Here is a 13,337-nt window from a genome sequence, read left to right on the forward strand (position 1 = left end):
CGTCGCAACAGCGCAGTTACTTTCCCATGAAGAGCTCTTTGATTTATCAAGATATCAAAATAATAAATTACTACTAACTTATGAAAATGCCCCGCCAGCATATTCCGCATTATTCCCAGCCATTAGAAACAGACTTAAATTCAAAATGATCTGTATTGGCCTCGAATTTGACATACGCGTACACACAATAGCTATTTTTATTTATTTATTTATTTTTTTAGCTGTGGAGGACAGTGAAACAGAGAGAGGGAGGGGGACTGCGAGATATGTATATGAATTATTAATACGCTTTTCCTTCACACCAGCACACGCACTTGGAGGGGGGAAACACCCCTCATTCGGTTTCCATAGCACCGCCCCCAGGAGGCTTGCACGGCCTTTGATGGAAAACAAGCAATAGGCATAAAAGCACAAATGTAGAAACTTTGAATGTCACGTCATGTGCCTTTCATATAGCCTACGCATCGAAAAACTATCATTTTCCCGAACGTGGAACATAATCAGATAATCTGAGGACAAAATCAAAGAAAATGTGAATGGAATGTGAACACTGTCCGCCCTCTCTAACCCCTCCCAAAGCAGTGAACCGCTGCTGGCACTGGAGGGAGTGATCCGCCTCGCGCGCAGCACACACTGCTAGTTGGCAAAGGAGTGGCGGCGGGAGCTCGCGCCGCTCTGATCGCGAGACTGTCGCTGACCTTGGTGCTGAACGCTTTCACCTCCCTTAACTGTCACTTTGCACCTAAAAAAGTGACAGTACGAGACAACGAACTGGACCAGTTCTTATTTGATCATACCTCGTTTTTTATTTGTAGCTATCCGATTTTATTTCCAACTCAATTTGAAGCCAACAATAATTTCTTGACTCAAATCTGAGATGGCATCGCGTGCCCTTATCGCGCGCAGGGCAGTTTATGAGTTTATAACTGTGAGTAGACAGAGCCATACCACTTCTGATATAGTATCTCTTGTGTAGGCGGATATTTTTTTTTTTTTCTTCGCTCGTGAATTTTCCTCATCTGTCTCACTGAATCATTGATCCGCTGGGTATCGGTCCGGTATGCTCTGTCATCTCACACAGTGACATGGTACTTTAACATTACCGGGGGAAAAACGAGGGATTATCACATTTGGACATGGAGACTCCGAGGGAGCCTGGTTTTGTGCCCAGCAAAGAGGGGCTGAAGCAACTAGCGGGGAAGACGCTGGGGCGCATGTACAAGTAAGATATTTGAACATTTTCCAACTGATTCAGTCATTTTAAAATAATAGGCCTAGATATGTGCATATTGTGGCTCTCAATACATATGAACTCTAACTATATAACGGAACAGAAAATTCACGAATGTGTTGCTAGTTTGATTTGCTCAATAACGAGTTTCCCGGTCGGTTTTGGCGTCACGCCTCATGGAGACGTGCAGAAAATTATGTAATTCTGCATAATCTTGGGAGGAGGGGATGGAAGCATGCAAGTTTTCCTATCTTGAAAGGTTGTCATTGTAACCCGGCGATTAAAATGCATTTACGACTGAATAGTAATCGTTCAATTAGAGGATCCCCTTGAGTGTCTCTTCTTTTTTTTTAGAGATCATTCACATATACCAGTCCTGTAAAGAAAAAGAAAAAGACCACGATTGAAATAAGAGAAAATCGGTTTATCCATAATCATTTATCGTTGCTCCTTGAAATTTTGTCATTTTTGTGCGTGTCTTTCAAAAAACCTTTTTTGCAATTTATGAAAAGGGGGGAAAAGAACGTGGCGACCATAGGAACGAATTGTTCTTACGCAACTGAAAATACCCTTTCACCCCATAGCGCTACATTTAATACATGTGTCTCATCATCTTTCATTTTTTTCGTTTACTTATAAAAATGTTGTAATCACTGAGTATTTTCCAAAATAATAGGATATTGTATTTTATTTGTCTCCTGTAATTAAACAACTGAATTGACATTCATAATGCAGTTCATGTGCATTTTATGCAGTTTACACGTGCAAAATATTACAAAATAAAATGCATTTAACTCCGTCACATCTGCTAATTAAATCATATGAATGAATCGAAATTTATGACTGATTTATGACATTTCTTTAAACAAATATATTCCTACGTGTTTGCACATGAATTTATTGAATCTATCTGCGCATGCCATGTTTTCATTAAATAATACTAAATTACTGTGAGTAAATGACTCTTTTTGGATACCCATGGCACTGGTATAATGCTATTAATATCGTGTTAGTGAATATGAGTGAACCTATAAGCCCGTGTGAATGTAAATAAGGTGAAGGTGAAGGGAATGCTGCAATGCGGTATACAGTGCGCTTTACAGCCGCACACGAAGCCTATGTGGAGTTTACATAAAAATATCTGTAGGAAAAAATATATAAATATGCACACTATTCCTGCAGGCCATTTCAATAACCATTGTCTAAATCTGCCCGTGCAGTTTAGAGTAGGCCTACTTGTAAAAATATATATTTCAATTAAATTCAATGCCAAAAGGATATTTTGATGCGTTTGTAATTGTAACGATGATTGTTGCTTCAATAATAAAAGTGATGAGATTCCTATGAATTGGTTCATTCGGACCACAGTCGTTATAGTGTCCTTCAAGGAGTCTGACAACTCTCTTCTGACATATGCAGAGTGCTAGAAAAGAGGCAAAAACCTGGCGACAACATTGAATTGACCGAGGATGGACGGCCTTCCCAGACCAGCGAGAAAAAGCCACCTCTGTGCGACTGCACGTGCTTCGGACTTCCGCGCCGCTACATCATCGCCGTCATGAGCGGCCTCGGGTTCTGCATCTCCTTCGGGATTCGGTGCAACTTAGGCGTGGCAATAGTGAGCATGGTGAACAACAGCACCATTCACCTGAACGGAAAGATCGTCATCAAAGAGGTTAGTGCGCGTGGCACACTTGGATTTTATATGTTCACGTCAGCCTCGTGACACCCCCACTCACAGCTTACACACACACACACACACACACACAGAGAGAGAGAGAGAGAGAGAGAGAGAGAGAGAGAGAGAGAGAGAGAGAGAGAGAGAGAGAGAGAGAGAGAGAGAGAGAGTCTGAAATCAATTAATGGAAATACAATAAATAATAAAGGGAATAATTCAAAAGCACAATGGTTTGTGTTTGTTGGAAAGAGGCTTAGTGAATGCCCCACTACTAGCTTGGAAAATATTGAAAACAAGTAGGCTACTCATGCAAAAAAATTGACCTTGGTTATATCAGCCTCAAATTGATTAATTCTTCAGCTGGAAACTAATCCTTCGCTCTTGTCATTTCATTTATTGTGCAAAATAATCAATACGTATTTTGTGCTAGCCTATGTGTTTAAAAAAATAAAAGTTCATCGTTTATTATATAGGCTTGTATTATATATTTAACCTGTTATTAGAGGTGTGTAGAAACGTGTGCATATTAGTTTATTTTCGGTTGTCTCTCGCCTTTTACAGACAGGATTGGGTATCTGATTTTTTTCTGGTATTTCTCTTCCATAGAAGGCAAAGTTCAACTGGGACCCGGAAACAGTTGGAATGATCCATGGCTCGTTTTTCTGGGGTTATATTGTGACACAAATTCCCGGAGGATATATTTGTTCTAGACTGGCGGCAAACAGGTAAAGCTTTAGCTTTGATATGCATTTGTTAATTAATTCAGATTATTATTATTATTATCATTATTCATATTAGTATTATTTCAGTAATTAATTGCTTTTAACGTTGCATTTGGTTTATATATTTTCCACATTGCAAATAGGCTACCTTAGGAAAAAGCCTAATGGTAACAAAAGAACGTTAATATGCTAATGAATTATTAACAATTTTACTAACCATAAATATTCTATAACAATACTTTATTTATTGATAAATTATATAATTTAGTTTTAAACGGATCAAAGATTATGCAAACCAAGCCATTAAAAGTAATGCATCTTACGCCCGTTATCCTACTAAAAGATGGTGTCGCCCACGTTTTCCAAACCAGCGGGATCGCGCACAGAGCTCCTGCACATAACAGGAGCTGGCAAGTTCAGATGCAGCCAGTGACGCATCTCCAGGTGTTTGTCAACCCAACACGAAAGCAGTGCGAAAATAATGCCTAACAAGGAATTTCGTTAAATGTATTAAACATTATTGAATGTAATAGTATAAATAATTATTACATGGCTTCAGTCATAAGACTTTAAAAATAGGCTAGCCTATTTGAAACGAATAGGCCTATTTGAAATAAGCAATAAAATCGAGCCGCAAAAATTGGCTATAGGCCTATACATCCCTGGTGCGTCCTTCGTTTTATTCATTAGCTAGCTAATAAGCCTGCTAGTGATGACTGCATACTGTATTATTTAAGACACTTTGATTATTCATAGCGCCTACTGGATCTACCTGTCATTGGAAGAAGAAGAGGATGATGATGATGGGAGGAGCTGATTTAACACAAGTGCAACCCAACCTCCAATTTGTTTTATTAACTGGATGACTGTGTAAGGAGGACACGCATTTTGAGTGAAATTAATTTCGTTATAGCCATCTTACTTAACTTTATGCATTATTATAGTTTATATTGATTCAATTTTGTTACAGAAAACGAAGAAAGATCTCTAACTTACGAAATGTTTATTACAATAGGCCCTACCGATGTTTTTGAAAACGTCTCAAGTGCTTCAAACGTTTCCATTTGAAGGTCATGGTCCGTATTAAAGAAGGCATAGGCTAATAGCCCACATCACTGTTCTAATTGTATTATTATAATATAAACCTTATCAATACAATTTTTTATTCAAGTTTCCAAGGGGAACGGAAATCAAATAAACAAACAAACGAATAAATCAAGGCTTCAGACAGGCAGAGGGGGAGTTCATTGATGGTTGACGAGTCTGCTCGTGTTTCGGTGTTGCGTGAGTGGCAGACTGAAGGCTGACCCGTCGTGTGAGTTGTAGGATTAGACCCTGTCTGTGGGGCATTCTCCACCTGTTAATGAGGTCCCGGGGGGGAACCGTGTCTAATCTGCTCAATGAGGGGGGCATGGCAACCAGCCCCGGACATGCTGCCAGAGGGTTTGGCCGTGCCTCATATATCACACAACAAATTTATCAAAAATAAAACTGCCATGTCGTTAGCTGGAAATATTTGGAACATTGGACACAATTGGTTCTCGCTAAAACATCTGTTTTGATAGTTGGCCAACAATGTCAACATAGTCGACATAGCCTATTGAAATGTTGTGTAATCGTGTAGTTCTATTAACTCAGTACGTCAAATCTTTGACATAATTGACGTCGCAGAAATTATACATCAGTTCTTAGTTCATATTTCGGCTATTGGCTGACGTGATTGAGATCTAATAGAATCAGCGAGTCTCGTGCCGGAGAACTCCCTCAATCCGATTAGCGAGTGCCGGTGGGAGAGAGGTGAGAGAAAGGGTCTTGAGCTCTAGGACGTCAGGAAAATTGGAAATAAATGGAAACCCGTATTTCTTCTGTGGCAGTAGGAGCTGGGGCTTCACCCCGCGCGACCATTATGCCTGTTTTTTTGTTGATGTTTTTTCACAGAAAGATTTGAATTGTATATTATAGGCCTATTTTGGGGGGTTTAAATGGGTTTAAAGTAAAGTAAATGGGGTTTAAAGTCGAGTTTAAAGAAACCAAAATATCACATAGCTGAAATAGAACAGCCTTAAACACTAGAAATAATACATAGCCTATGTAAAAATGATTTTTTTTTTTTTTGCATTCTATAATCCAATGGTAGGCTATATAATTAAACTATGTTTCCATCTGTTATTCAGGGTATTCGGCGCAGCCATTTTCCTCACGTCCACACTGAATATGTTCATCCCCTCAGCTGCACGTGCTCACTACGGCTGCGTCATATTCGTCAGGATATTACAAGGGCTTGTAGAGGTAAGTACGATTTTCTCTCATTTCATTCGAATTGCTTATTTGCTAATAACGATATAATATCATAACCTTCTATGTATTCATATCTAAAATTTGGGCACTTGCCTTTGGCGGATATTTTCTCAAAAAGCCATTTGTGGGAATTCTTCCTAGGGAAAGCCCATGGTCCTGTAAACAGTCAGTTATGGCCTGAGGATATTCTGAGAGAATAATAACTCAGGGTTTGTCTTTAGTACAGCCTATATTGATCTGTAGACAACATGACAACACTGTATATATTATTATTATTCTTTTATTTGTAACAAATGGAATATTCATTTGCATTTAAATTGATTTATGTGATGTAACTTTCTATCGTTTTGTTTTTATCATTTGTTTATAATTTGAAAATCTGTCTAAGCACATTTCTTTGTAATATAAAACTGATGTGTAGTGTTATTGTTAGGGTGTGACCTACCCAGCCTGTCATGGGATCTGGAGTAAATGGGCTCCTCCACTGGAAAGAAGCCGTCTAGCCACAACCTCTTTCTGTGGTAATTTACATCTTTATTCTCTTCCAAGCAAATATAGATTAGTGGATAGTAAAGAAAATCATGTGTCATTACATTTTAAGTTACCTCATTATTGTGTGCATGTCAAAATTTAAAGATACATTTGTTGTTTAGCAAGAATTCTAGGAAACATGATTTATGCATGGACTGTATTTTCCTGTGTTGTTTTAATGCATGTATTCAGCAATTTTGATTTGAAGCTGCCAGAGTTGAAGCTGTTTTTGGTTCCGTTTGAGTTCTTACATGGCCCTCATCCTCTCCCGTTCTGTAGGTTCCTATGCTGGAGCTGTCATTGCCATGCCTCTAGCTGGGATCCTGGTGCAGTACACTGGCTGGTCATCTGTTTTCTATGTCTATGGTACGAGGTTTGTGTGTGCACCACTGTATGAGCCATGGTTATAGTGTAAAGCATAATTGTATGAGTGAGCTTAACGGTCTTGATGGGTGTATTTTAGTAAGTGTAGTATGGATCAACTCACTGATGCTGAGTATTGATTTTTCCTCTGATGCTGCCATGTGTCTATCCTCTGCACTGACACTGAATCTGCCCGACCCTGTGCCAAGAATTAGCACGTTCTGTCAGGAAAGCAATGAACTGTAATCCATTTAGTTATACGAGGAGTTTTCAGTCAGCTGATCTTCCTGTCTGCTTCTTATCTGACATCATTTTATGATGTTTTTGTTTTCTTTTAAGGTCAACATCTAAGAATCCTTTGTTTCTCTTTAGGATGTTTTGGGATGTTCTGGTATATGTTCTGGATCTTGGTGTCATATGAGAGCCCAGCTGTACATCCCACCATCACTGCTGAAGAACGCTGCTTCATTGAGGAGAGTATCGGAGAGAGCGCTAAGCTGCTAGGACCTGCAGAAGTGAGTGACCCCAAACATAATCATACTCCAAACTTCTAGCTGGATATGGCACAGAAGAAAATATCACAGCACAAAATGCTTGACTGAAGGACTCAAGTCCTAAAAAGAGATGGTTTGACTAATGGAATAACATCCACTCTCTTATAATTACAATCTGATCTGTAATTACAATGCTCAGTTGTTGCTTGACACCAATCAAATTCATATGGTTGTGCTTTGAAAGATTGTAGAGATTAACAGCATAATGTGCCATTGTCTACTTATTTTGACATCAGGTTAATAATAGATATTTTTTGCTTTAAGATTTTGAACTTAAGATCGGGAGCTTTGATGGAGAGAGAAACCCCTGTTTGCAGTTGCTGTTAACAAAATTATGACATTGCTGTAGTTTAAAACTTGTTTTGAGCGATTTGCAATTTGATAGAGGGTAAATGAAACCATATAATTATTTAAATTTCCCCTATTATGCTATTTTAAAGGTTCCTAATTTTATTCTGAAGGTCTCCTACAATAGGTTTACATGCATCCGTGGTCAAAAAACACTTTAGTTTTCTCATACATTGCACGTCACCGCTTTTTTCACAGTGTTTGAAACGTCTCAATAAAGGATTCACTCACTCATAGCCCCTCCTTTCCGAGAGCTTCTGCTCTGATTGGTCAGATGGCCCAGTCTGTTGTGATTGGTCTACTGCTTACAGCAGGTGTCGGAAATGAAGCGTCCATGACCATATCTGAATTTTAGCTCCAGAGGCTTCCTCAGCTCTTGCATACATTTACAGTAACAATGGCATTGGTTTTAAGTCCTCATCCTTTGTAAGAGCATGCAAAGTAGATTTACCTATCGACATGTCGACATTCTCAGCTACAACTACATTGTTTGAGGGTGGGCCAAAGTACTAAGTAGACATTGTTCGTGGCAATGAAGACCATAGGGTGGCATTATGCAAATTTGTTACAAACTTACGTAGATATGTTACCCTGGAATTGCTGACGACTCATTTCGGCAGTTCAGAATCAACTCTTTCTTTTAGGAGACAATCATTTAATTTGTCGTGCACTTTGATCTTTAAAAATTCGCAAACCTTTTACATGAAACCTTTTTACATGAAAGGTAATATTTGAAAAAGCATATTAGGGGATCTTTAAGTCAGGATGTGTTGAAAAACATGAGGAGATAAATGTGTGGCCACCAAAAAATGTTGCCTTTAAAGTATAAAACTTCTTATGTTAATCTATCGTGGTCTTATAGATTTTGAGGTAGAGGTTGATATATTTAGTGTCACCATATGAGGATTTCTAATTAAATCTGTAACATATCAAAGACATATCAGAGAAGTCTTGCACATCAGTTGTTTTGATGCTATAAAATGTCAGTCAGCTACTTTGATTTCTTTGGTGTAAATGCCATGCACTCCTAGAGAACATCAGTACTGACAAAGAATCAAAAATGTTCAAGACATGACAGATAAAATCATTATCAGTATGGGTATTATTGTAACTCTTCACTAAATAAGCTGCAATACTATTTTCTCCCACAGAAATTCAAGACACCTTGGAAGAAATTTTTCACGTCCATGCCTGTCTATGCAATCATTGTGGCCAACTTCTGCAGGAGTTGGACCTTCTACTTGCTGCTCATCAGCCAGCCTGCATACTTTGAGGAGGTGTTTGGCTTTGAGATTAGCAAGGTAATTTCAGTTTACCTTTTAAATTGCATGTATTTAAATTGGTATTTGTATTATAAAAAATGCATGATTGATTAAAAAATTAACAATGACTTAATCAGCGATTGGATCAAAATGGCTAGCCTTTGTATCTAAGTTGCATATGATTTTTGACTATAATTCCATTGTATATCAGTAAATGGGTGACCTTTGTCATCCCCTAAGGTCTGAAATAGGTTGATGAATTATTCATTGTGAATAGTTCATGATGAATTATTCATTAATCATTTATTGGTGATTTAAGTCTGTGCTTGCATCTCATTTTGCTTGTTTTCTCACTTCCTACGGTTAAACCTGCAATCATGTCTTTGCATCTAGTTGTAGAATTAACATACTAATTAATAGTGCATATTACAGTAATGTTGCATGTCAATTTATTGTTTTGTTTTTTTATCCAGTGTGTGTAATTGTGTAATTTGCTCAATTTTATTGTAGATTAGACTTAGGACTTTTCTCTCTTTTCTGTGGTGGAACCACATCTTTGGTCAATTGGTCAATGGCTAATGCTTTCATTCTGCAGTGTGTTTTCAATAAGATGCTTCTGAGCCTGACGGCTGCTGTCTTATTCAGGTTGGCATGCTGTCGGCCCTGCCCCATCTGGTGATGACCATTATCGTACCCATTGGAGGACAGTTAGCTGATTACCTTCGCGCCAAAAACATCCTGTCAACTACAACAGTTCGGAAGATCATGAACTGCGGAGGTGAGTGGAGCCTATTGCCGAATTCGCATCGTTCCTATTGCAGCCATATGGCTGAATTTTGGTTAAATCCATGTGAACTAGGAATGTTAAATGAGAATTTTTCATCAACCTAAATATTTCACACTTTTACCCTTTCTTTCTTTTATTGTCATTTATTTGTCTATTTTAGCTTAGTGAATTGTTTATCCATATGTTTTTATCTTTCACAGGCTTTGGGATGGAGGCCACTCTATTATTGGTTGTTGGTTACTCGCACAGTAAAGGGGTGGCCATTTCATTCCTTGTGTTGGCTGTCGGCTTCAGTGGATTTGCAATATCAGGCAAGTCTTTGGGGAAACAATATGTCTGATTTAATAATTTCCCATGCAAACCTGCCGTTTATACACAACAATGACAAGAAAAAGCAGCAATAAAAAGCAACCATACGCAGCCAGGGAAGACTGCAAATAATGCCTTATTTTTTAACAAAATACCATTGTTCTCCTTTTATCACTCAAACACTCAGCTTGGAAGGAATAAGTGGTTTTGCTGGACTTTTTAAATAATTCATACACACTGTCCCCTGAGAGCAGCCTCACAGGCAGCACATCCAGACAGAGCACTCAATGAGGGAGGGCCTCCGCTCTACAAGATGGCGTATCTTTCTATTTTTAGTCTGTATCTCCAACATCATGTCAGAGATACTGAGAAAATGTGCACTCGTCTTGATACAGAACAGTATAGAACAGAAACGGAGTGTTTGAAAATATCTTTCTGTAATGTTGTTTGTTGCAGTGTTATTTTAGTATCACTGATATACTAACCTATTATGGTTTTTGTTCATATTTTAAAGTAGATTTTTTTAAATGTCTAAATAGCTTTATTTAATTGTATTTGTTTTAGTACTTCAAAGAAATATTGGAAACTAGCTGAAATAAAGCTAATGTTTTTCTTTTAATTTAATTTGGTTTCAGTTAATGTTTATTTTAATGTAATGAAAATATTTTTTAATGGTTTTAGTTTTAATGATAATATACCTTGTTTGTTGATATTAACGCAGTGCCAAATATAGAAAAAAAAGATAATTATTTACAGTTATTTCACTTTTCATAAGATGGTAATAAAATGTAAACCTCTATTGTCCATCAGGTTTCAATGTCAATCATTTAGACATCGCTCCTCGCTATGCCAGTATCCTCATGGGAATCTCTAATGGAGTGGGAACTCTGTCAGGAATGGTGTGTCCTCTTATAGTGGGTGCCATGACCAAACACAAGGTAAGACCACTTTGAATTGTCAGGACTTTCCTTTGAATTCTAGATGTTTAGTACTGTGTTTGGATATAGTACTGTGAAATGTACAAAAGATTTTTTAGATCTTTCTCCATATTCATTGTCAAAAATACTCAGATATAACTGCATGTTTATTTCATGTGTTATTCTTGCAGCTCCCAGGATGAGTTTCTTAATGTCAATGAATACTTGACAACTCTTTTATCCTTTCAGACCCGAGAAGAGTGGCAGTATGTGTTCCTTATCGCTTCCATGGTGCATTATGGAGGTGTAATCTTCTATGGCATCTTCGCCTCGGGGGAGAAGCAGTCGTGGGCAGATCCGGAGCAGACCAGTGAAGAGAAGTGTGGTTTCATTGATGAAGATGAGCTGGCTGAGGAAACAGGGGACATCACCCAGAGCTACAGTGCCCTGGGAGGTCCAGCCAAGACCTACGGGGCCACCACGCAGTTGAACGGAGGATGGGCAGAAGGATGGGATAAGCGAGAGGTGTTTGTACAGGATGGTGTGGAAGAAGAGGGTTACGGATACAGGCAGGGTGGGGATTACTCCTAGACCTTGCAAATACACACTATGACACACACACACAGACATACAGTGGCGCAAAAAAGTATTCAAAAAAACGACGCAAGTCACAGTTGAAAACGTGTAAATTCCATTGCATTAAATTACAAGATATCGAACCAAGTGCAATCTGCAACAAATCAGCTTTTCTTTAGTGGATGTATGAAGTGTCTTCATAAATATATAGATATATGTAGTTATATGATATATCGTTATATCTTCAAACCTAACAAACTTGTTTTTGTAAGATGTTTAGCTTTAAAAAAGGAGCTAATGTAATGACATTTATACATTTTAACTATGACTTAAACATCCAGATACTTTTTGAGCCACTCTACATACAGCACAGTATAAAAATATATGATAGATTTTATAGTGTCTGTGAGCCCTGAAAAAAGATTATCGAGTAACATACACAAAACTCTTAAGAATTGTTATGTTTGCACAAATTGAAATGATCAAATCCTACATTTAAATATGGATTTAAATGTATCAGTTATACAAAGGGGAAATTACATATCAAAATTGGCTGACTGTAAATGTTCTGTGTATTAAAAAGTAGAGTAACTTCATTTCGAGTGCAGTCGTGCGTCACAAGTTTTTCACCCCATTATTCTGAGCCTTTGCAACATAGAGAAGCCTTTAGAGTTAGTCAGGCAGTTGGTTTCCAGAACTAAGGCTCAGATAATGAATCTCATCCATGGAGAAAAACTGCTATAGAGAATTCCAACCAAGCAACAGGTTTACACTGTCTTTTTTCTGATTGCACTAAGGGAGCTGTACAATGTCATTTAACAGCACACAAAGTGAGTGTTTATATCTCATGATGTGTTACTTGTCCATCGTATAATTCATGTTTCTGAGAGATTAAAGAGGACTTTGGTCTTTGACACTGCAGAGAAAAAAAAGCACAGTTGTTTAGATGACATAAAAGCAACAAAAAATGTTTCTCAAGCTCAGCAGGTTGTTTCAATTGGATGGTGCTGTTCTATTTGGTGTAATAGATGAAACTTGGGAAGGGGTTCGATTTTAGATCATTGGAAACGCCTGGGAACATTATCGCAAAAGCTACAAAAAGCGAAAGCACAGGGTGTCAAAACTACGGACTCTTTAAATTCCATTCCATTCTTTTAACTCCATGCCATTTTGACATCTGTGAATGTTAGTTATGCATGGGTTAAATTGTTTTTGTAAATGTTGTTTTTTATTTCACTTTTACTTTACAAAACTGTTACTGACGTGTCAATTTCTTTGCACAATTAATCAAAGGTAACCTGTAGTGTGGGATTTTAGCTGGGATGGGGGAAACGTGTCCATTGGGAAAACAAGGGAGAACCTGTCTAAGGGCTGACACAGTCCTAGCAGCAGGTAATAACCATATTCAATGTACAAAGCAATAAAGCCATGGTAACAGTTACTTAGCAGTCAATTCACCCAAAAATATGTAACAAGTTAGCACTGTAATCATTTTGGTTTAAATGTTTTGTGATGACAATTAAAAAAAAAAAAGATTAAACAAATACTTACTGTTAAAGTATATAAATATATATATATGAAAATATATTTAGATTTAGTAAGAGTCCAGTGCAACTCTCTTTGAGAGTTTGTGTGCTGGACCCACTCACCAGAAGAGAATGATTCTTAAGTGTCACCTGCAGCTGCTTCCCGGCCGGACGAAAGTCTTACCGGGGTCCTCAGCTCCGCAGGTGGCCGCACCTCTGTAGTCGTCCTGTATGG

At 38.0% G+C, this 13,337-nt stretch overlaps 1 protein-coding gene across 1 annotated transcript; it reads left to right on the forward strand.

The window, feature by feature from the left end:
- The first annotated feature begins 628 nt into the window (after positions 1-628).
- Positions 629-13,097, forward strand: slc17a6b (solute carrier family 17 member 6b). Its single transcript, XM_081355071.1, has 12 exons — positions 629-1,222; positions 2,651-2,906; positions 3,516-3,634; positions 5,806-5,920; positions 6,363-6,450; positions 6,740-6,826; positions 7,196-7,338; positions 8,877-9,026; positions 9,633-9,765; positions 9,975-10,085; positions 10,894-11,021; positions 11,250-13,097. The coding sequence occupies exons 1-12, from the start codon at positions 1,137-1,139 to the stop codon at positions 11,589-11,591; spliced, it is 1,758 nt and encodes a 585-aa protein (XP_081211197.1). The 5' UTR covers positions 629-1,136; the 3' UTR covers positions 11,592-13,097.
- Positions 13,098-13,337: the final 240 nt, after the last annotated feature.

The sequence above is a fragment of the Scardinius erythrophthalmus genome (genome assembly GCF_964197995.2).
Source record: "Scardinius erythrophthalmus genome assembly, chromosome: 2".
In the NCBI taxonomy this organism is placed as follows: Eukaryota; Metazoa; Chordata; class Actinopteri; order Cypriniformes; family Leuciscidae; genus Scardinius; species Scardinius erythrophthalmus.